The sequence below is a fragment of the Haematobia irritans genome, chromosome 3 (genome assembly GCF_050003625.1).
Source record: "Haematobia irritans isolate KBUSLIRL chromosome 3, ASM5000362v1, whole genome shotgun sequence".
Lineage (NCBI taxonomy): Eukaryota > Metazoa > Arthropoda > Insecta > Diptera > Muscidae > Haematobia > Haematobia irritans.
Window position 1 is genome coordinate 59,133,715 of NC_134399.1, and position 26,326 is coordinate 59,160,040.

General features: G+C 33.8%; 1 protein-coding gene across 3 annotated transcripts in view; it reads right to left on the reverse strand.

The window, feature by feature from the left end:
- LOC142230442 (uncharacterized) overlaps positions 1 to 26,326 on the reverse strand; it is a 42,598-nt gene that overhangs the window by 13,873 nt on the left and 2,399 nt on the right. For all 3 annotated transcript variants that reach the window (XM_075301083.1, XM_075301085.1, XM_075301084.1), the window contains exons 2-5: positions 22,799 to 23,930; positions 14,692 to 15,219; positions 14,460 to 14,607; positions 14,197 to 14,396 (exon numbers count right to left, since the gene is read on the reverse strand). In XM_075301083.1, the coding sequence (XP_075157198.1) occupies positions 14,197 to 14,396; positions 14,460 to 14,607; positions 14,692 to 15,219; positions 22,799 to 23,930 (2,008 nt within the window). The remainder of the gene's footprint in view (positions 1 to 14,196; positions 14,397 to 14,459; positions 14,608 to 14,691; positions 15,220 to 22,798; positions 23,931 to 26,326) is intronic.

Here is a 26,326-nt window from a genome sequence, read left to right on the forward strand (position 1 = left end):
AATTTACAATTCCCTTTAGCTACATCAATTCACTTAAAAATTCAAGCAAGCTACAAACAACCCAGCGTTTCAACAGTTCGTGGAGGCCTCTTCGTTGCTGATGAATGTTGGTAAGTCAAAATGATTGAGATAATTTTTTAATTGTGGAATTTCCCAGCCTAGCATACGGCCCCCATATAATAATATGTGTAGTAAGAATTGTAGTATAACACTTTCAGCAATTGAGCGAGAAGAGTAAAATTTGAGAGATCAATGACATATTCATACATACTGATATATTGATATGGACTTAAGCGTAAAAACGTAATTGTAATTATTTTCTGCTACTTTCATAACGATTCCATTGATCTCATCAAATTATTACTATTTCTTACTACCTCCATTCAAAATTTCGTCTAGTGTTTACGAAAAAGATGAGAAGAAAAGAATATTTTTAAATTTTGTTTCGATTAGACAGTGTTACCCTCTTTATCAAGTATTGTGATCAAATAATGCTATTATATTTTAGTTTTTTTTTATTTTTGTAATTATCATTATGGTTGAATTTTGAATGCTCGTTAAAGCTTTTCTTATGATTTTTTTTTATATTTAATGCTAACATAAGTTCTTTTTCTTTCATGGATTGAAATAAAATATTAAAAAAAATGAATTGCTAAACTTTTGAAAAGTTTTCCTGTGTGGGATGATGTGTTAGGGCAGGCATTTAGGGTTCCTAGTAAAATTCGCCACTAGGATTCGGATGGCGTGGGTTTTGAGGCATGGGTCTCCATTACATCTGGGAGATCGTGTTAAGAAAAATGATCGGTGTCTTGTGTATTTACCCTTTAATAATTTGTAACCATATTGGGGCTTTTAGTTTGATTTTATTTGTATATGGTTATTTGGTCCACTTAGATTAGTAATGTTTGGATTAGTTTTAATTTTGGAGTCTAAATAAAATATTCTGTATATGACCTGAGGTTAATAGAAAGAGGACACGAACCCCACCTAGACTGAAGCTAGCTCTATAAATGGCTCCAAAGTCCTTTTTTTTTTTCTTTTCCTTTATTGGCAAGATTTTGATTTTTTTTGCGAGAAACAAAATCATTGTAACAAAATATGAAACTGTTTTTATTTTAAGATAGGTTTCTTAGCGGTACATTACAGTAAAAAATGGCGCCCAACGTGGGGCCGAAAATGTCCTTAGAAATGAGGATTTTCGGTTCCGTATCTGTTAGATAATGTAGATTTCAATTTCTTAACTCAACATGGCGGGAATTTTGTATTTAATAATTGCCTTCGAAATAAATGTAAATGCCTTTCAGGACCTTTAGATACTTGCGATTTGCACCGAGTATTCTAACCGATTGGCCTCTTTATATTCCTTTTCTGAGCGCAGTTGTTACATATGAACGGATCTGGCATGTTCGAGTAAATTTAAGGTGATATATGACATAGGAAGACAAAGAAGCTTAGGTATCAGCACCAACTCTTATTCAGGAATAATATCTGTACTGCTGTTAGCTAACCGATATCCGAGAAGCGTTGGTTATTGAATAGTTTTTGTTTGAGCTGGTTTGTTACTTTTTCTTTGCATGCGTATTAGCCTGAATTTCCATAGACTGGTAATTTTGCTTTTTCTACCGATCATAGTTTTAGTATAGCCCTAACAATCATATCCATACAGGAAAACGAAGTAATTGGACTATTTGAATATTTTTTTTTTAATTCTTCTGATTTTTACCAATAGTAATCTCTAATTACATATACTAGAAAATTTTCGAAATGTCATTAAGACATAGTCCTCCTATTTCTGCCCAAGGGCAGACGCAACATCAAGAACTGTCTCAAGCCCAAAGTTTACCTTTGGACACAGCTACCAATGCCGCTCCTTCTAATACCAATAATATGGAACAAGCGGTGGGAGCAATGAACTCGCCCGGTTCGAAAAAGAATCCTTCTGACCATTATTGTCCTCTTTGTCAGGAAATCATGAATGAACGAATTGAGTGCTTAATTTTGAGCAAATGCAGTCATGTATTTCACAGGGCTTGCATAGAAAATTTTTTGATGAGTAATAATGAATGTGCGGAATGTCATCAGGCATGTGAACTTGCGGATTTACAGAAACTCTCGTTTCCAAGAAAAGTATTTAAACCAAGGGGTAAACCTCGTGGCGCTTTAAGCAAACATTATCATACAAGGAGTGTAAGTCGTGATGCTTTGGCAGGGACACAGCTCCAAACCCCATTATTAGACTTTAGTATTACCGAGGCACAAAATCACAGTCCCTCGACAAATACTAATTTTCTTGGTGGAAATGAGCCACAAGAAGCAGTTGTAGGGAATTCAAATGCGAATTCTATCGACTATACATTGATTAACCGAATGATTGAAGAAAATTTACAAAGATTGTTGTCCAACATAAATTTAAATCCTAACATTGCATTGGGCAACAATTCAAGAAATCATATTCCTTCGAATGTTTATGCACACAATCTCAGAGTACCAAATTCTCAAAATTGTTCTCAATATTCATCGCCAGTCATACCACCAAGTTCTTTAAGTAGTAATTCTTCCAATTTACCAACCGATAAAGTGACCTCAATTATTCAAAATTGGGGACTCAAATTTGATGGTGTTTCTAATACCCTTTCTGTGGATGAATTTCTTTACCGAGTGGATACACTGACTAGAGAAAATTTTAATGGAGATTTTTCCATAATATGCAGGAATTTACATATTTTATTATCTGGTAAGGCAAGCACTTGGCTATGGCGCTACCGAAAGCAGGTGAACAATATAGAGTGGGAAGATTTTTGTAATGCTATACGGTTCCAATATAGGGATTACAAATCAGATTATGATATACGTGAGGAGTTGCGAAATAGGAAGCAGAAGCTAGGTGAAAATTTTGACAGTTTCTATGAGGCTGTATCTTCTATTCTGGACAGACTTTCTTCATCAATTTCGGATAAGGAACTGATTGAAATATTAATACGGAACTTGCGTCCGGAAATACGGCATGAGCTGTTGTATGTTCAAATAAATTCAATTCCCCATTTACGCAAACTAGTGCAGATGAGGGAAGGGTTTTTAAATGATGAGTTTGTTAAAAGAAATTTGCATGGCAAAAATCTGAATGTTAATCCAGTAAGGAGACAAATAGCCGAATTAGATTTTAGCGATAATTTGGCGGAAACACCAGATGGTGATGAAGGCTATATTGACGCCTTAAAAGAGAGTGAACAAGGCACGCGATGCTGGAATTGCGATGGCCTTGGCCATCATTGGGATGATTGTCTCGAGAAAAGATCTGTTTTTTGTTACGGTTGTGGGGAGAAAAGTACATACAAGCCACAATGTGTTAAATGTCAGGCTCGTAAGGCAAAAAACTGCATACGACCAAATGTTCCACGCGAGACTGTTTAAATAGTAAACATGATAATAATATAAAGCTTTTAAATCAAAACTCTGATTTGACATATAACTATAAGCCTGACTTGAACAGTAGAAATAACCCGGATGTGACTAACAGTACGTACCCTGATTTGACTAATATTACTAGCGAATTCGGAGCTACTTCTACACAGAATGTTCCAAATTTTAAAATTCTGGAAAGGGATAACACTGATAAATTGAATGAACATTGGTATTCGTCAAAGTTAATATATCCGAAACTTCCTTACCATTTGAGATGGGAGATATATCGAGACAGACGTGCTAAGATTTTCGGAGGAGAATCTGTGGCAGGCGTGGTTATAAAACGACCAAGACGTTCCACGATACGGATGAGGAAATATTATGCAGCACGGAAAAAAGGGGCGAAACTTTTGATTTCGGCTGTGATATCAAACCATAGCGATAAACGATACTATGCCAAAATTTCATTTTTAAATTTCACAGAATATGGATTGTTGGACACAGGTGCCAGCATTAGCTGTATAGGGGCTGATTTGGCAAATTATGATTTCTCAAAATATCCAAATTTTTGGAAATGTAAATCTTTCGCTCGTACTGCCGATAATAAGTCTCAAGAGGTCCTTGGTTGGATTGTTGTTGATGTAACTTTTAGAGACAAAACGAGATCTTTACATTTGTTTATTATACCATCAATTTCACAGAGAATTATTTTAGGAGTTGATTTTTGGAAAAAATTTGATTTATTTCCGAACTGGATAGAGTCCCTTGATATTATTGATAAGGCTGTTTTAAGTAATGACATTCTGTCACATGAATCTGAATTTCGGATTCATCCATCTAACGACGATTCAGGAGATATTGGCGAGAATCACGGCTCCAACGTAAAAGTGGTTGAACAACCTCTTTACCCACTCGGGGCCAACGAACGTTTACAATTAGACACTGTGATCTCACTCTTTCCTAATTTTGAGAAAGAAGGTTTAGGTAGGACAACCTTGATTAAACATCATATCGATGTTGGAGATGCCAAGCCGATAAAACAAAGGTTTTATCCGGTATCTCCCGGGGTGGAAAAGGCTATGTATCCTGAAATTGACCGTATGCTGAAATTGGGAGTCATAGAGCCTTCAGATTCGGCATGGAGTTCCCCCATTAGAATGGTAATTAAACCTGACAAAGTGCGCCTGTGTTTAGATGCACGAAAATTAAATGCGGTGACTCGTAAGGATGCTTACCCTCTACCTTCTATTGAAGGCATTTTTGCTCGGTTACCTAAGGCGAACCTTATCACCCAACTAGATCTGAAAGATGCCTATTGGCAAATAGGTTTGGACGACGAATCGAAAGGGTACACAGCATTCACAGTCCCTGGTAGACCACTATACCAGTTTGTGGTCATGCCATTCGGACTGTGCAATGCACCCCAGACGATGTGTCGCCTTATGGACGATATTATACCAGCCGATTTACGATATTGCGTCTTTGGATATCTAGACGATCTAGTTGTGGTTTCGGAAGATTTTCGACATCATCTCACGGTATTAGTTCGGATTGCTGATCAGTTTCGCAAAGCTAATTTAACTTTAAATATAGCTAAGAGTCGATTTGCGGTAACTAGAGTAAAGTATTTGGGATATATTATAGGTGACGGGGGAATAAGCACCGATCCCGAAAAAGTGAGCTCTATAAGGAATTGGCCGACACCACGAAACCTGAAGCAAGTGAGAGGTTTCTTAGGACTAGCAGGATGGTATAGGAGATTCATACAGAACTTCTCCACTGTTGTATTTCCTATCACTGAAACCCTGTCTAGTAAAAAGAAATTCACTTGGACCTCAGAAGCTCAAGTGGCATTTGAAAAAATCAAGGATCTTTTAAGTTCTTCTCCAGTACTCGCGAACCCGGATTTTACGAAAAAATTTTTCGTACACTGTGATGCCAGTGATTATGGCATTGGCGCTGTGTTGGTGCAGTTGGACGACAATGGGGATGAAAAACCAATTGCCTTCATGAGTCGAAAACTGAACACCTCACAGCGCAATTATAGTGTAACCGAGCGTGAATGCTTGGCCGCGGTGGAAGCCGTGCTAAAATTTCGCTGTTATTTGGAGCTTCAAGAGTTCGAAGTGATAACAGATCACTCGAGTCTACTTTGGCTCATGAAGCAACCAAATCTCAGTGGAAGGTTAGCACGGTGGGCCCTTAAACTTCAGGCGTTTAAATTTTCGATCAGCCACAGGAAAGGGAAAAATAACGTCGTCCCCGATGCGTTATCCAGGGTCGAATATGAGGAAATTTCATCTGTAGACATAGAGGGCCCCGAAATAGATTTGAATTCTCCATTTTTTGCAAGTAGTGATTATAAATCCTTACGCAGGAAAATCCTTGACGAGTCTGAACGATGGCCGGATGTGAAGGTTATTGATCGGTTTGTCTATATTCGGACAGATCATTATAACGGGGTGGATTTGGACGAGAATAGCTGTTGGAAGCTCTGGGTGCCGAAAGGTTTACAAAATGAGATAATTACCCGATTTCATAATTCTCCTATGTCTGCACACGGCGGTATGGCCAAGACAGTAGAATTAGTTAGGAGATGGTTTTATTGGCCAAGAATGGTCAACGATATTCGGGATTTTGTTAGAAATTGTGAAACGTGCAGAACTACAAAAGCACCCAACTTCGTGATGAAACCTGAAATGGGGAGGCAAGCCATATCCGAAAGACCGTTTCAGCGGCTTTACGTGGACCTATTGGGGCCATATCCAAGAAGTAGATCAGGCCATATTGGGTTACTTATAGTTTTGGATCACTTCAGTAAATTTCATTGGCTCAAACCTCTTCGAAAATTTACTGCAAGTGTCATTAAGGATTTTTTAGAGAAGGAGATATTTCATTGTTATGGGGTGCCCGAGTTTATCGTTAGCGATAATGGGTCACAATTCAAGGCTAATGAACTTAACGCATTATTTACGTCTTATGGAATTGAGCACATATATACGGCTTTATATTCGCCCCAGGCGAATGCCTCAGAGCGGGTGAATAGATCGTTGATCGCAGGCATTCGTGCATATTTAAAAGAAGACCATACCCGATGGGACGAAAACGTAAGTGCTATTAGCTGTGCCTTAAGAAATTCGTACCATCAATCTACTGGAGCTTCTCCTTATTATACTTTGTACGGCTTGAACATGATGACTTACCCGTGAGGATCAATTACAACTAATACGAGGTGATATCAAGAGACATATTAAGAAGGCCTACGAGACCAATCAACAACAATATAACTTAAGGATTAGAGTACAATCCTTTCAAATTGGGCAAGTAGTCTTACGACGAAATTTCGTGCAAAGTAGCTTGGAGAAACGATTTAATGCTAAGCTCGCACCTCTTTTTGTTAAGGCCCGGGTAAAAGAGAAACTTGGAAATCATTATTATTTACTTGAAGACCTGACGGGTAAACCCATAGGCACATTCCATGCTAAAGATCTGCGCACATAGTATCCTTTTGATTCTTATTTTTTTCATTAACCACATTCTGGCTAATATGGACACAAAAGTTTCCATATTATCCAGTTTTGTAATGTGCGGTTTTATGCCGATGTTTAAACAACAATAAATTTTCAGTTTTCATTTTACACGACAGGATGTCTGAAATGGATCTTTGAAATTATATTTCTACCAAAATTATTGATTTTGAATGTAAGGAAAAGTGACCATATTTCTGTCCAACTGTAGTTTTTCCTCCAGAGAAAAAAAATTCACGAAAATTTTTTCAATTAAAATTTTAATTGAGTTTTAAAACATATCAATTACAAATCTAATGGAATGAACAACCTTTTAATTGCAACAAAAATATCAATCACAAGAATTATTGATATCAATTGTTTTCATTTTTATGGGGTCCATTTTTTTTTATTTGACCTTCAATTATTTTTCAATTGATAATATCATTTCTGTGATTGAGGACATTTAAATTAAAGAATTAATTGAATCAATTAATTTGGTGATTGCAGCCGAAATTTTCTTGTGTGTATTCATTTTGCCCCAAATACAATTCACACCATAAGTATGGATTACTGTTAAATTTCACTGATTGGCAACGCTGGGGAGAATATATGCACATATCAATCGGTACAACAAATAGTACATTCTGGGTTACGAATCCAAATCGTACTTTCGACTCTATATAGAATTTTATAATTTTCTCTTTACGAGATATCGATTTCTTGGCCGACATGCGCTCAACAGCATTTCCTTTTTGCTAACCAATTGATATCGTGAGTCCATATAGAAAGCTTACATTAATAAAGCCGAATTTATCTGCAATAAACTCTGCCATCCGGTACAAAAAAATATTTGAGATTTCTCACATTTTATATTTCAAAATCAGCTCTTTGTAAGTAAAAATTACTTTGAATCAGATTTTGTGATATTTTTAGAAAAAAAAACGAAATTTTGTATTTCTTCAGAAAAGACGATTTTTTCTGGTCACGTGATACGAGATTGGAGTACATCCAAACTCTATCAGTGGCCCCCTAACAGTACCAGTCGACCAAGGAAATTTCTGTGTCCCGTGGAGAAACAATTTTTTATGAGAACTGGGCAACATTCAACAATTCTTCCAAATTCTTTATTAACACCACACCTGGAGTTTGCTCGAGGGAAGCGTGGAGGGGTTCTCTCTTAGAAACTCAAATTAATCAATGAAGAGAGACTAAGCATAGCAACTATGCATTAAACGACTCCACGGAACAAAGAAGAAAAAACATTTTCATACATGCCAGCAGTAATTCGCGTGTTCTTCTTAAAATTGCATATATACGGGAGAAATATCATTTTAATTTTTTTTGAAAAATACTAATTGTTCCATTTCTCCGGTTTAAAGGAAAGAAACAAATCATTATTTACAAAAAAATTCATTTCCGATGATATAAAAAAATCACTAAATACGCAAAAATTAATTTTTGTTAAAGACCACCTCGTGAGGTAACGGTAGTGGTCATTGAAAAAATCTATATTGTTTGAAGTTCTCTATATACCTACATTTTAACCTGCATGATCACTAAATGAGCAATGCTTAAAATATTCTAAATTAAAAAAAGAAAAGAAATGTGTAAAAAAACAAAAAAAAAAATATGTTAAAATATGATAAAATTTGTTAATACTTTTTTTTTGCAACAATTTCACTACGCTTCTTTCAAAAGAATTATTAACTCTCCTTATCATTACCATGATTAACAATTATTTAAATTAAAAAAAAAAAAAATATTAAGAAGAATTAGAAAAATTAATCTAGTAAAGGTCTAAAATACGATTGAGGAACACTGTGCATGTAACTGGCAAATTCCATTAATTTACAATTCCCTTTAGCTACATCAATTCACTTAAAAATTCAAGCAAGCTACAAACAACCCAGCGTTTCAACAGTTCGTGGAGGCCTCTTCGTTGCTGATGAATGTTGGTAAGTCAAAATGATTGAGATAATTTTTTAATTGTGGAATTTCCCAGCCTAGCATACGGCCCCCATATAATAATATGTGTAGTAAGAATTGTAGTATAACACTTTCAGCAATTGAGCGAGAAGAGTAAAATTTGAGAGATCAATGACATATTCATACATACTGATATATTGATATGGACTTAAGCGTAAAAACGTAATTGTAATTATTTTCTGCTACTTTCATAACGATTCCATTGATCTCATCAAATTATTACTATTTCTTACTACCTCCATTCAAAATTTCGTCTAGTGTTTACGAAAAAGATGAGAAGAAAAGAATATTTTTAAATTTTGTTTCGATTAGACAGTGTTACCCTCTTTATCAAGTATTGTGATCAAATAATGCTATTATATTTTAGTTTTTTTTTATTTTTGTAATTATCATTATGGTTGAATTTTGAATGCTCGTTAAAGCTTTTCTTATGATTTTTTTTTATATTTAATGCTAACATAAGTTCTTTTTCTTTCATGGATTGAAATAAAATATTAAAAAAAATGAATTGCTAAACTTTTGAAAAGTTTTCCTGTGTGGGATGATGTGTTAGGGCAGGCATTTAGGGTTCCTAGTAAAATTCGCCACTAGGATTCGGATGGCGTGGGTTTTGAGGCATGGGTCTCCATTACATCTGGGAGATCGTGTTAAGAAAAATGATCGGTGTCTTGTGTATTTACCCTTTAATAATTTGTAACCATATTGGGGCTTTTAGTTTGATTTTATTTGTATATGGTTATTTGGTCCACTTAGATTAGTAATGTTTGGATTAGTTTTAATTTTGGAGTCTAAATAAAATATTCTGTATATGACCTGAGGTTAATAGAAAGAGGACACGAACCCCACCTAGACTGAAGCTAGCTCTATAAATGGCTCCAAAGTCCTTTTTTTTTTCTTTTCCTTTATTGGCAAGATTTTGATTTTTTTTTGCGAGAAACAAAATCATTGTAACAAAATATGAAACTGTTTTTATTTTAAGATAGGTTTCTTAGCGGTACATTACATACCGTATACATTTTTCTTGCTTAGTTCTCTTGCTTTTGTATCGTTAACATTGAAAATTTAATCACCTGGCAAAAAAATTGGGGCATTAGAGGGTTAAAAGAATTTTTTTTTATTAAAAAAATCTTATTTTGAAGTTTTTGATCAAATTTTTGTGGTTAATATGAAAAAATGTTTTTTCTTCGACTGACTGAATGGGCGACTATATTTTGAGTGTATAAATACGCTTGAATTCGAATTTGAAAAGTTTTAAAGATTTTAGCTTGCACGGACAAGATATTACACTCAAAAAACAGTGACCCCACCAGGAAGAAAAATTTTGGTTAATTTTAGAAAAAGTAGATTAATATTTTTATCTACAATATATAACTAAACTGTATTACAATCCAGATTTCGCAAAAATAAGTAAATATATATTTTTGTTTTTCTACACTCAAAAAAAGTTTACTTGGATTCAAAAATTTTTACCTTTCTATATGTATTTTCGTATTGATTTCGAGCCAAAGATGCGACTTTTTTAAAATAAAAACATTTTTAGCGACCTATCTGGATATAAATCTAGGATCAATAAAATTAAAATTACGATACAGATCTCATTTATCGAAATTTCTTTCTCTTCTCACGGTATATTAACCCTCCGATGAGTGAGAAGGACCTTTTTGCCTTTTCAAACTGTAATTACTCATACTTCGGCCACTACAAGCCACCCCAAAGTTACTCTGTATTCCAAGAGTATTTTGTTGCGCATCTTTTGGAAAAAAATCAAGCCGATCGGATCATTACTTTAGGAGTTATTGAGGTTTTAGTGAGAATAGTACGCGGACGTGTAAATAGGTCCGTATGGACCTTGTACTAAATTTCACTAATAAATGCATGTTTTTGGGCATCATTATAATTTTTTTATTGTTTCAACACATAATTTACTTGTTCTGAACACAAAGACCTAATCTCAAAGACATTAGGGATGATGATAAAAACAAAACAAATCTTAAAGGCAGGAAGGTTACAGCTGCATGGAATTTGGCGAATCCCACGAAGAAAAAGGAGTGGAAGCAAGTGACAGTGAAAGAGTTTGATGCCTTTGTAGCTATTCTTTTGTATGTTGGACTCACAAGATTAAACCATAAACGCGTTGCCCAATATACAAAGCTGCGTTGTCGTACGATCGCTTCATGTGTATAAAGCAATTTATTCGATTCGACAATGGAAACAATCGACAACAGCGACTCATCAACAGCAAAACTGCGGCTATTGACGACATTTGGGAAATGTTGCAACATAACTTGGCAGCAGCTTATACTCCTCATGAAGCACTAACAGTTGATGAGCAGTTGTTCCCTTACAGAGGCCGCACCCGCTTCACACAATATATTCCATCAAAGCCAGCTAAGTATGGTTTGAAAGTATGGTGGTTATGCGAATCACAGAGTTATTATCCTGTGAAGGGAATGATATATTCTGGAAAACTGCCAAACCAACAACGGGAGATAAACCAAGGGCAGAACGTAGAGCTGGATCTTGTGGAAAAATATTTAGATGCTGGCCGTACTATATACGCGGATAATTTCTTTACCACTCTTGACTTGGCGCATATTTTGTTGAGGAGGAAGACCGCATATGTTGGTACAGTGCGCTACAACAAAACATTCATTCCACAGGAGTTCAAGAAGAACCCGAAGCGCGCCATCAATAGTACATTATTTGGGTTCAACGAGGGGGATATATCGTTATGCTCATACGTGCCGAAAAAAATAAAGTGGTGAACGTGCTCTCAACAATGCACTGCACCTGCCTCGTTGACGAGCAAACCAAGAAGCGGAAGCCCTATGCCATATTAGATTACAACGCCAACAAATGCGGCGTTGATACCATGGATCAAATGCTAGGCACTTTCAGATGCAAAAGAGCAACACAACGATGGCCATTGGCCATGTTTTATAATATGCTGGATGTCGCTGCATTGGCTGCTTTTACGAATTACAACGAAATGAAGCCTATACACAGGGTCGTGGGTTCAAACCCAAACACCAAAAAGTTTTTCAGCGGTGGATTCTCTAAGTGGTTTCACTGCAATGTGGAACGCCGTTCGGACTCGGCTATAAAAAGGAGGTCCTTTGTCATTGAGGTTAACATAGAATCGGACAGCACTCAGTGATAAGTGGTATCACAATGGACTGAATAGTCCAAGAGAGCTTGCAATATCGGGCTGCCACTATACCTAACATATCGGATACTTCAAAGTAAAAAAAGATTTTATTAATTCGAAAAATTAATTCAATTCCTAAATTTATATATTTATATATCAAATGGTTTTTGTAACGTAGTCTACATATAGTAGTAAGATATATACTTAGTAATAAGGTGTAATAATGTCAAGTTTTTGCAGTCCTTGATTGTAGTCCCATTTATTTTTATAATTTTTTTTTTAAGTAAATTTAATGTAATTCTTTATTTTGAGTATCCCTGTAACCGTATATGGCCATTTCGGCTTGGTTGTAAAATGAGTTAAAATAAAATAAAATAAATCTTTAAACCAAAGATGCAAAATCCTCAAAATAAATCTTTGTAGTGTCTAAATCTAAAAATGTAATATTTCAGTTTATTTAAGAAAGATTTCTTTAAATCAAAAGTGTGTTTCTTTACATTAAGGAAAATTTTCCTTAGCTAAAAGACGTGCGACTTTAATGGAGGGACGCAAATTTACAAAATTTGTATCGTAAATTTAATGAAACAATTTTTTGAAGCAAAGATTACAAACTTTATTTTAATTAAAATTTCATTATTTTAAAGAAATTTGTCCTTAATATTTTATAAATTGGGCATTCTAAAATTTAGGTTACGCAATCTTTAATATCACGTAAATATTTTTTTTTTCAGTATACAACAATATTTCACTTGCAAAAGAAAATTTTGTAGTGTGAAGAAAAAATTGGAGTTCAAAATTGTAAAAATTTCTTTAGTGCCATACGAAGTTTATCATGGGCAAGTCAATAAAACTTTCTCAAAACATAATAATTCCACACTGAAAAGAATATTGTCGTGAGCCCAAAGATTTCATGTCTTTAAAATACGAATGCGTTTTTTTTTTTTTGCTTAGCATAGAAGACGCATTTCTCTGATATAAAGTTTTTTTCCTTGTCCAAAAGACGATAAACTTTTCTATAAAGTCGCTTTTTCCTTATAATTAAGTGATTCGAATTACAAATGGGTATCCTAAAATGAAAGAAAATTTTGTTTGGCTAAGGTCAACTTGTCTTCAATAATTGTAAAAAATTCTTTAAAATTAATGAAATTGTCTTTAAATTTGTTGTCTTTTTGCATCTTGACAACAAAGCCAAAAAGCGTTTAAAAATAGGACATGTTTTGCAATACTTTATTTTAAAGACGATTTTTACTTGAAACATAGCGTAATTTCTAATTGAAGTCGAGTCCGAATTTACAAATTTAATATGTCGTTAACACGTTTTTAAAGGACTTTAATTGCACTTGAAGAAAAAAAAACAGAAAAAAAACAATAAATTAAAATTTGCTACCTAGAATCAAGTACGCAAAACTTAAATCTAAAAGACAATTCTGTCTTAAAAGTTTCCTCACTTCAATTCTCCACTTCTTTGGCTCGGAATAAATACCAAAATCGTTAGTGTAAAGACAAAATCTTTGGAACCGCGCATGCTTGTTTTGAGTGCATGAACTAAAATAGAGTTAAATTGACTTTAGTAATATATAGGGTACACTTTCTTTTGAGTGTACATTTTAATTTTCCTCTATGAAATTACAGGAAAATTAAAATTGTTAAAGATATTGAATTTATAGAAAATATTCTCAAAAAATTATTTCTATAGAATTTTTTTCAAAAAATTGTTTCTACAGAACATTTTGTCAAAATTTTAATTCTATAGAAAATTTTGTCAAAACATTTTCTTATATATTTATTTCTACAACAAATTCGATCAATATTTTATTTAGTTGGTGAAAATTTTATTTATAAAGAAAACTGAAGTACCTCCTAGTTGCAGAGGATTGTTTTGCAAAATCTACCAAAAACCTCAAGAATTCTACCTATCTACCAAACAGTAAAAAATCTACCATTTTTTGATATAATTCTACCAACTGTGACAACCGTGCCAGCAGGTCTTTTCATAGACCAGTGTGCAATACATACACAAGCGCAGTTAAACTTCGTTTAAAGAAACACATAACATTAGTTGCAAACGTCTGAAACTACCTTTCTAACTAACGATTGCTTCATTTGGTTTTCATAGATTTTGCTCTTTCATAGATCTTCAATTTCACTCACCTCCAATTCTGGCCATTTCATACCACAGCTCGAAAAATTTCTTATTCTTTTTGTTTTTATACAACAATAGATCAGTTACGAATATAATATCTGGTATCTGCTTCATACGCCTAATAAAAGCATTGGTATCCCGAAAAGAATCCATGGGCGCATACCACGCCTCCTTTAAGTAAAAGGATTGCTTATACACCGAGTTGGGACTAGCAAGGGATAAATTATGAATTGAAAGAAACCAAGAATGCAATTAACCGACAATAACTTACTTCAACATTAAGAGACTGCGAAAAGGGAAAAGTAGAATTTGTAACTCTGTAAGATGATATGTGCCTGCATATTTCTTCAGACGTTTTCGTGATATTTCCCATTCGAAGCGTGTTATCATTAAAAGCCAAAGTTTCATTACTTTGGGGACTAGAAACCAAGAAGCATAAGCAGATTTTCGATTGTTATTAGATTGTTTGCAAGATGTGAAGCATCTTTATTTCTATAACATACCTTTCTCGCCCAGACTATCAGCAATGGCATTCCAGGCACAACTTTTGCGACCATAATCATTATACTGAGGATTTTTAATGTCATAAAGCTCTGGATATAATTTGACCAGTTCTACCAATTTTCTCATTTCATGGGTAATCTTATATTCCTCAAAAGGCTGAGGATGAACATCATCCTCGATAACTATTAATTCTGGTTTGTTTTCAATCACTATCAAATCATCGTCTTCATGATCTTCATTAGTAGTTGATTTCTCCTCACATTCTGTAGAATGCATAGATTTGTTTTTGGTAACTGTTTGCGGGGACATAGCATATTTTTCTCTTCCTTTATTACTGAGGCCTTGCGGAATTGTTGACTTTCCAGAATCAAAAAGGAATTTGAATAGACATAATAACTCAGAATCCAAATGAAAATCTTCAACATTTGCCAAATCTGGGGTAGGCCTCTTGAATTGATTACGCAATTGATGCAGGTATAGCTCATATTTGTTCCGAAGTTCATTGTATCTGTTCCTGCAGATTTTTACTGAAAATAAAACGATTAACAATGTACAAGTAGAAATAAGCAAAAACAAGTATATACAGTAGTAAGTTCGACTGGGCATCTTAAATAAATCGAATCTTAAATACCCACCACCATGAATCAAATATAATAGTTTGCTTTGAAAACTCTTCGTCGGTGCGCACTGTTAGAAAAATATGTTTTTCATATGTTCCGATTTAAACAAAATGTGTTTCGGGCACGATTTTAAACCACAATATATTTAAGTGCAAACATGTAATGTTCCTAAACTAACACTAAATGTTTGGGACATCTATGTTAATATGTTAGAATATATTATGTTTGGGGTATGAATGTTTCATAAAAATCATATGTGTGAATACAAACATATATAAATTTACAAATTTCGACTAAACATACATATGTTGTTATATTTTATTCAAAGTGACAGAGAGAGAGTATAGAGAAAGAAATAGAAATGGAAACCGGGAGAGTTGACGAAAGATATCAATATAACACAGCAAAAGAGTCAAAAGAGAACAATTTCTGTGAAACCGCTTGTATGTTGTTTCGGAAAACTGTTTTATGATAAGGCCAAAAATTTGATATGTTTAAGTCTAAATATTATTTAATTTGAATAAAGAGAATAGACATTCGGAACCAAGAGAATAGACATTAAAAAAAACAGCATGTGTTTTCGCCGTGAGAGCAGCATTTTATGTATGTGTGGACATGTGTTTTGTTTATCATTTTGGCATTATGGGCACAATTTTTTTCTTGGTTCGTTAAAAGGAATCAGGGGTCTTCATAAAAATAACGAAAGGGCACTATACTCTTTTTACAGTTGGAACAGTAAAATGAAATAAGGAGGAAATAGTGAAAAATTACACAGTAAAATGTAAAAAAACAAACTTTAGTTCTTCTTTATTAAAAAGTAGTCCACGAGGAGTTGACGGACACCATCAAATATAAAAGCGGGCATTAAGTTCGAGTTTTACAGCTAAAACAATTTAAAAAGTTTATTTTCTTTAAAATGAATTATTAAAGAAAAATAAAAGGAATTTTAGAGCGATGGTGTTAAATGCTAGTAAAAAACTGTTCACTCCTAAATAAATTTATGTTTATATTATAAAATTATGTATGTATGTTTATACTCGACTCCACGTTCTTCTTTTGTTAGTTTTTGAATTCCTTCCAAATTTTAAAGTTTTGTACAAAAACAGTTTTTTATTACAAGATTGTTATTTTTGCAATAAAAAATAATATTTTATCCAAAAATCAGTCAATTTCGTTTATATCAAGCACTGTTACTGACTATAAATCTTTAATAACGCATATTTCGAAGTTTCATTTAAAAAAAAATAATATAGTATAAATATAAATGTGTAAATTAAAAAAAAAAAAATAACAAAAACAAAAAAAAAATGTTCGGTCGGAGCAGGGATTGAACCCACGACCCTTTGCATGCAAGGCAGACATGCTAACCACTGCTCCACGTGGCAAACAAATGTATGTTTCTGTTAAATAATGTTATGTTTGCATGGGCTCGTGGGCGCTGCAAACTATGCTATATAAATGTAACTTAAAACGATAATTATCTACTGGTGACTATAACAGCTACGTAGCCCAGTGGATAGTGTGTTGGCTTACAAACTGTATGGTCCTCGGTTCGATTCTCCGTGCAGGCGAAAGGTAAAATTTAAAAAATTTATAAAAGTGAATAATTTCTTCAACATTATTTGTATTACAGAAAAAGGTGCCAATAACTAAAAAATTTCGTGGAAGTGAAAATTACGAGTATGTTAGGGAATGAGCACAATCGTGTTTGGGAGAAATTCTTCCAAGCATATAATATTTTTTACTCAAAATGCTTCCAAACATATAATATGTTCACATAAAACAAACATATTAATGTTTCGGCAGTATGCAATAATATATGTGCTTCCTGCAAAATATGTTTGGAACATATGTTAAAGAAGCGATTTTTTTTGAGGGTGCGGGTATCTTTATAATATATGTACGATTTAAGAGGGTTTGATGACAGATATTCTCCCAAGCAGATCAATTCAATCAGTACACTTCCCGACGATAAATTTAGCGATTCTACCTATGAATACTAGATCATATTCAGGATTGAATTTTAGAGAAATCATAAATATATCGTGTAAATTATGAAAAAAGCCTTGATTTGAAATCTTAAATCCGTAGATTTTTACCGCCATTATTTAAATGATAACGAGGAGTAAAATCTGGAAATTTTACTTTTAGTTTCAAGCAATTTATATGATCAGTGGTCCTGCTATACCCTCAAGAAGTGAAATCGGTTGATCGATAAATGGCTTACATAATGGGCCGGTAGAAATAAATGCGATTCAAATAAAATACCAGTATATTTACATTTTCAATAAATCCGGGAGGTAGGTCTATATGGGGGCTATACCAAAACATGGACCAATACTCAAAATTTTCGACACACCTCTTAATGTTCCTGAAATACCTCTAGAATTCCAATTTAATTGGGTAAAAACTACGAAATCTAAAATCGGCGATCAGTCTATAAGGGGGCTATACCAAAACATGGACCGATACGGACCATTTTCGACACACCTCTTTATGGTCCTAAAATACCTCTAGATTTCTAATTTCTGACAAATTGGATAAAAACTACAGATTCTATAAGTCCAAGAAGTAAATTTTGGAGATCGGTCTATATGGGGGCTACAACGAAACATGGAACGATACACCCCATTTTCTGCACACCTATTTGTGGTCCTAAAATACATCTCGATATCCAATTATCCGGGATTGGTTTATATGGGAGATACAACAAAACTTGGACCGATACTCCCCATTCTCGACACACCTATTTGTGATCAATTTCAAGCAAATCGGATAGAAAATACAGTATCTAGACGCCCAAGCAATAAAATCGGGAGATCGGTCTATATGGGGACTATACCAAAACATGGACATCCCGATACATCCCATTTTCGGCACACCTCGTTATGGTCCTAGAATACCTCTGATTTTCAATTTCAAGCAAATCGGATAGAAAATACAGTATCTAGAAGCCCAAGAAATAAAATCTGGAGATCGGTCTATATGGGGGTTGTACGAAAACATCGACCGATACGCACCATTTTCGACACACCTCTTTATGGTCCTAAAATACCTCTAGATTTTCGATTTCAGGCAAATTGGATAAAAAATACAGATTCTGGACGCCCAAGAAGCAAAATACGGAAATCGGTCTATATGGGGGCTGTACCAAAAAAAGGATCGATAGGCACAATTTTCGGCACACTCTTTGATGGTTCTGAAACACCTCTAGATTTCAAATTTCAGGCAAATTGGATAAAAACTACGGGTTTTAAAAGCCCAAGACCCCAAATCGGGAGGTCGGTTTATATTGGGACTATATCAAAACTTGGACCGATATAGCCCATCTTCTAACTTGACCTGCCTGCAAACAAAACACGAATCTGTTCCAAATTTCAGGAAGATAGCGCCATTATTGAAGGCTGTAGCGTGATTACAACAGACAGGGGAGCCACTGGTTAGCATGCCCGCCTTGCATACACAAGGCCGTGGGTTCGATTCCTGCTTCGACCGAACACCAAAAATTTTTTCAGCAGTGGATTATCCCAACTCAGTAATGCTAGTGTCATTTCTGAGGGTTTCAACGCTTCTCTAAGTGGTTTCACTGCAATGTGGAACGCCGTTCGGACTCGGCTATAAAAAGGAGGTCCCTTGTCATGGAGCTTAACATGGAATCGGGCAGCACTCAGTGATAAGAGAGAAGTTCACCAATGTGGTATCACAATGGACTGAATAGTCTAAGTGAGCCTGATACATCAGGCTGCCACCTAACCTAACCTACAACAGACAGGCAGACGGACATGCTTATATCGTCTTAGAATTTCTCCCTGATCAAGAATATATATACTTTATATAGTCGGAAATCGATATTTCGTTGTGTTACAAACGGAATGACAAACTTATTATACCCCCGTCACCATTCTGTGGTGGTGGGTATAAAAAATAAACTATTTCATGGGGAAAAATTAACTATTTCGATCGAAAAATTAACTAAATTGCACTCCATTGCATAACAGGTTATTGCAAGGAAATTCTAATAACCTGGTATGCTTTTAAACTGCCATTTATGAAATTTCATCGTTTCATAAAAGAAAAAATAAATTATGTTAAAGGACAGAAAACAACCATTGGCGCCAAACCGTGACCATATTTATCGTGCAGTAGTTCATTCTTACTAATTTTCAGAATCGTTCAAACATGTTCGTCTGCTTTACCTTGAATTAATTTGTACGGATACTGAATTTTATACCTACATTAAGTTCATAAAAGCAGATTAGTTTGTTAGAAAAAAACTAAATGTAAAAATTTGGAAATGTAAATTGGTATTAATGATATTGTAAAAAATTTGAAAAATTAAACACTTATTTTTAAAATTATTTTTATAAATAAAAAAGGAATTACAGTAAAAAAATATATTAAATATTCGAATGCAATAGCTGTTGCCTTTCCTTTTTTTTATATACTTTATTTATTATATTATTACTACATTATTCTTATACATTATTTTTCTAAACGGACAATTCAACCACCTAAAAGTATGCAAAGAAAATTTTCAATAGTAAAGTAGTAAACAGTAGGTAAACTGAGTTACTTCTCCGAATGAATGAAATGGAGATAAAATTATAAAAATAGATAAAATTATAAAAAAAGAAAAATTTTGGTTAATTTTAGAAAATTTTAACTAAACAGTATTACAAACGCTGACATCACACCGATATCACAAAAATAAGTAAATATTTTTCGACAAATTCAAGAAAATGTATTAGACAACATTTATTTTTATACCCACCACCATAGAATGGTGACGGGGGTATAATAAGTTTGTCATTCCGTTTGTAACGCATCGAAATATCGATTTCCGACTATATAAAGTATATATATTCTTGATCAGGGAGAAATTCTAAGACGATATAACGATGTCCGTCTGTCCGTCTGTCTGTCTGTCTGTCTGTCTGTCTGTCTGTCTGTCTGTCTGTTGTAATCACGCTACAGTCTTCAATAATGAAGCAATCGTGCTGAAATTTTGCACAAGCTCGTCTTTTGTCTGCAGGCAGGTCAAGTTCGAAGATGGGCTATATCGGTCCAGGTTTTGATATAGTCCCCATATAAACCGACCTCCCGATTTGGGATCTTGGGCTTATAGAAATCGTAGTTTTTATCCAATTTGCCTGAAATTTGAAATCTGGAGGTATTTTATGACCATAAAGAGATGTGCCAAAAATGGTGAGTATCGGTCCACGTTTTGGTATAGCCCCCATATAGACCGATCTCCCGATTTTACTTCTAGGGCTTATAGAAACCGAAGTTTTTATTCAATTTACCTGAAATTTGAAATCTAGAGGTATTGTAGGACCACAAATACATGTGCCAAAAATTGTGAGTATCGGTCCATATTTTGGTATAGCCCCCATATAGACCGATCTCCCGATTTTACTTCTTGGGCTTATAGAAAACGCAGTTTTTATTCAATTTACCTGAAATTGGAAATCTAGAGGTATTGTAGGACCACAAATACGTGTGCCAAAAATTGTGAGTATCGGTCCATATTTTGGTATAGCCCCCATATAGACCGATCTCCCGATTTTACTTCTTGGGCTTATAGAAACCGCAGTTTTTATTCAATTTACCTGAAATTGGAAATCTAGAGATATTGTAGGACCACAAATACGTGTGCCAAAAATTGTGAGTATCGGTCCATATTTTGGGATAGCCCCCATATAGACCGATCTCCCGATTTGGGGTCTTGGGCTTATAGAAACCGTATTTTTTATCCAATTTGTCTGAAATTGGAAATCTAGAGGTATTTTAGGACCATAAAGAGGTGTGCCGAAAATGGTGAGTATCGATCCATATTTTGGTATAGCCCCCATATAGACCGATTTCCCAATTTTACTTCTTGGGCTTCTAGAATCCGAAGTTTTTATCCTATTTGCCTGAAATTGGAAATCTAGAGGTATTTTCGGGTCACAAAGAGGTGTGCCGAAAATGGTGGGTATCGGTCCATATTTTAGTATAGCCCCCATAAGAACGATCTCCCGATTTAACTCCTTGGGTTTCTAGAAACCGTAGTTTTTATCTGATATGCCTGAAATTGTAAATATTCTGGTATTTTAGGCTCACAAAAACGTGTATCGCATTAAGTTTTTATCGGTCCATTTGGTAATGCCTCCATATAGACCGACTTCACTTCTTGAGGGTGTAGAAGGCGCACTGATCATGAAAATTGCTTGAAACTCAATGTAAAATTTCCAGATTTTACTTCTACAGATTTAAGATTTCAAATCAAGACGTTATTTTATAATTTTCTTGCACACTTACAAGAGATGTTAATGATTCCTCTAAACCTCAAACAAAAATGGTTCTTATAAATCCAGAATCTGATATAGTCCTCATAGGTGAAATCTTTAAATTTATCTTCGGGATGTGTCCTCAAGTCCTCAAGCCCTCCTGAAATTTCAAAGGAAACCCTAATATATGGTTCATGGTGGTGGGTATTTAAGATTCGGCCCGGCCGAACTTACTGCTGTATATACTTGTTTTTTTACTTTTTAAAAAAAATTTTGTAGTGTGAAGGAAAAAAATGGAATTCAAAATTGCAAGAATGTCAAGATGGGCGCATTTGGAGTAAAATGTCCAAATTTAAGAAACAATAAACTATTTTGTGAGAAGTACGTATTTAGTAAATTTTTATGCTTTATTTGTGTATAATTTGTCCTGGTTTTTAGTTCATTTAACTCACGTACGCAAACTTTCTCCAAACATAATAATTCCATGAAATAAAATAAAGTTAAATTGGCTTTAGTGAAATAGAGGATTAATTTTTTTGTTTGCTTTGAGTGTTGGCACTTTACTTTACACTTTAAGTGTGTATTTTTATATTAAAAACATTAAAATTGAAAGGGGATTGAGAAATTTTGGGCAATTTGGCATGAATGCTATTTCATCCTTGGGGCAACTAATAGGGGAATATCGTATAATTTCATATAATTAATTTTAATTTAGTTTAATTTTATTTAGTTTACATTATTTTAATTGGCTGAACTTAATTTAATATAACTTATAATAATTAAAAAAATTACATTTAATTTTACATAATTATTTTATTTTAGTACTTAATATAATATAATTACACTAGCTACCTTCTTAATTTGTTTACCTTTATTTCAAATTAAATTATATTTGACCTGTACTTAGACGTTGATAAAAACGAGCTTGAGGTCTTAACTTTTAATTTATATTTGTTCAATATTTCGACTTTTCATTGAAAGACTTTATCAGGAAAATTTCTGAAAAGAACATAGAGTAAATACCTAATCGAGTCGTTAGTTATTTACTCAATAGTTAGTGTATAGTTTTTGTTATTTTCAAAAATTTTCCTGATGAATAAATATAAATTAAAAGTTAAGACATCGAGGTAGTTTTTATCAACAATTATTAATTGAAAACAAAAAAACCTTAATTTTTAATCATTTATTTCATAATGTACCATCGTTATATTACTTACCATCACTTCTCATTTTTTGAGCAATTTCTAGCCATGTTTTATTCAACACAGCAGTATCTGAATATAACTTGTGTTCAGTGTCATATATATTGCTGTATTTACGAATATGTGAGAGTAAACGTTTATCGAAACATTTCTGCATATTTGGGGGGGATGATGTCTTTACAGATGTATTTGAGCCGACATCATTAAAGGAAGTTTCATTGGACCCCTCTTCCTGAATATTATTTTTAGTTTGCTTTGCAAAACAATCCATTGGTTTATGAAAACCTTTTGTCTTATTTAAAGAATCATTGATTAAATCTGGATTCCCAATTATTTGTTCATTACCATCTTTAAGTTTCTCTCCTTCGCTTTTATAGAAAAATGATTTATTTTGTTGCTTAATATCGCCGTGTTTCTTTTCTCGTACATCATCATTCATGATATCGCCATTAACAACAAATGTATCTTCTTTTATATCGACAAGTTCTACGATATTATTAAGTTGAGTTATTTCCAATTCTCCACTCCAATTCTCAATTGAACTTGGCGTGAGTAATTTCTCAATATGCCTTTTTGTTGGGTCTGTATAAATTCCTTCCACCTGATCAATATTTTCCTCATTTTTAATATTCACAGAATCATAGGCAAACTTCTCCTTTTCCATCGACTTAATGAAAATGTTCTCTTTTTTGGTCCCACTATGATCGCCTAAAAGAGTTTCCCTCAAATAAATTGTGTCTTCATATTCTATTTCCATATTCAATACAGGCTGTTCCATGACCATAGTATTACTATTAAGATTCCTTGAATCACAGTTCGGGTTTAAGGATTCATCTGAAGCCTTTATCTCTCCTTCCCCACTGCTACAAAAGATATTTGAATCGAGTTTTACATCAAACCCAAAATGTTTTTCTATTACATCATCAACGATTTTCTTTCTCTTAACAATGAAAATTTCTACTTCATCTCGAACTCTCTCTGCTAAGCTGTTTTTGTTTTCCGACGACTTCTCGATTTCATCAACTCTCCTCTTCAAATTATTTTTATAACTCTTCCCGTCGCAAACGATTTCATAAGATTGTAAATCATGGGAAATATCCTTATTATTTGAGGTGACATCGGCTTCAATATGCGGCACGAACTCCATCTGAAAGAGAAGACAAAATATTACTCGTAGTTCAAAGTAAATTGAAGCAAATAACTACACTGAAAAAAAGCATGCCCGGTTCCAAAGATTTCCTTTTTTGCATTAATGATTTTGGTATTGATTCCGAATCAAACTAAATTGAAGCAAATAACTACACTGAAAAAAAGCATGCCCGGTTCCAAAGATTTTCTTTTTTGCATTAATGATTTTGGTATTGATTCCGAATCAAACTAGCGTACAGTTGAAGTATGGATATCGTTAAGACACAATTCTCTTTTAAATTTGAGTTTTACGTACTTGATTCGAGGAAACAAATTTTACTTCATTCAATTTTTTTCCTTCATCTTCAGCCACCAAAGTCTAAATTCAGACTCGATTTCAATTAGAAGTTATGCTATGCCTTAACGTAAAATCGTCTTTAAAATTAAGTCCTCCTCAAATTAATATTTCGATCTAAAGGTGGGTATTAGGTTAGGTTAGGTTATGTGGCAGCCCGATGTATCAGGCTCACTTAGACTATTCAGTCCATTGTGATACCACATTGGTGAACTTCTCTCTTATCACTGAGTGCTGCCCGATTCCATGTTAAGCTCAATGATAAGGGACCTCCTTTTTATAGCCGAGTCCGAACGGCGTTCCACATTGCTGTGAAACCACTTAGAGAAGCTTTGAAACCCTCAGAAATGTCACCAGCATTACTGAGGTGGGATAATCCACCGCTGAAAAACTTTTTGGTGTTCGGTCGTAGCAGGAATCGATCCCACGACCTTGTGTATGCAAGGCGGGCATGCTAACCATTGCACCACGGTGGTGCAAACAAATGACAGTTAAAAATCCAAATTGTAAAAGTAAAAAAATTTATGCAAAATATAATAATAATAATCATAAATTAAAGAATATACAAAATGATCGAAATAAGTCTTAGCCTATATTTGAAGCGTTTTTATCTTAAGGTAGGTATTAAGTTCGAGTTTAGCCGCTAAAATCACCATTTTTTCACTATTATTTTTCTTAATTAATACACTTTAAGGAATACAAACTTTGTGAAAATTTGCTTTGGCCTATTCCCCATCAATTTATAATAAAATTTGCCACAAATATGTATAATTTTATGCATTTTTTTACTGATTTAGTTTTCACTTTAGCGATTTTAGCTACTAAACTCGAACTTAATACCTACCTTAAGATAAAAACGCTTCAAATATAGGCTAAGACTTATTTCGATCATTTTGTATATTCTTTAATTTATGATTATTATTATTATATTTTGCATTAATTTTTTTACTTTTACAATTTGGATTTTTAACTGTCATTTGTTTGTACGTAAGTAGCTTTATTAATATATCGAAAAAGATCACAAAAATTCCATCAATTGGATCTGTATCCTAATTTTAATTTTATTGAGCCTAAATTTAAAGCTACACAGAAACAAAATCACGAAAATGTTTCCAATTAAAGTTTTAATTGAGTTTTAAAAAATATTCAATTAAAAATTTAATTGATTCAACAATTTTTTAATTGAAACAAAAATCAATCACAAAAATTAATAAATTAATTTCAATTAATTTTTTAATTGAGACTATCATTTCTGTGACTGAAGACATTTCAATTAAAAATTAATTGGATCAATTAATTTCGTGATTGAATCAGAATTTTTTTTTTGTGTAGATAGGTCTATAAAAAATGTCTTTATTTTACCGAAGTAGAGTCCTACAAATTCAATAGTCTGCTACACAACACATATTAACCAATTTTTTACATTTTCAATACACAGCAAAAATTCCCTACATACACTGAAAAAAATGTTGCCGAAGTACTACATTTCTTCGTGATATCGAAGAGTGTGAATTTGACCGTAGGTTTAGGATAGGTTAGCCCGTTATTTCATTCATACTTGGACGATTCGGTCCAATGTGATACCACTGTCTCTCTTGTCATTGAGTGCTGCCTGATTCTATGTTTAGCTCAATATCAAGGTTCCTCTTATTTATAGCCGCCCTAGGAGAAATTGATCAACCACAAGACCGGTACAGAACTAGTTCCTGGTGTGTATGGACCAGACCCAGTTCTAGTCCAAACGTATAAAAGGGACCGGTCACTTCATTGTCATTGGGACACTTAGGACACTTCTTGGACTCATTACAAAGAACACGTCCTGGGACAATTTAGCAGGAGCACCCCATAGACAGGTTTTTGTCTAAAACGCTTGACCTCAAATATTTTCAAAAATTTGCATTTCTTCTAAAATGGATTCAGCATTTTTTTACAACATTTATATAATTTATACCATTTTATTAATACTTACTCTGTTCCTGTGTAGTAAGAATAAAGAACATCATTTTTGAAAGCGCACCGGTTAGGTTAGGTGGCAGCCCGATGTATCAGGCTCACTTAGA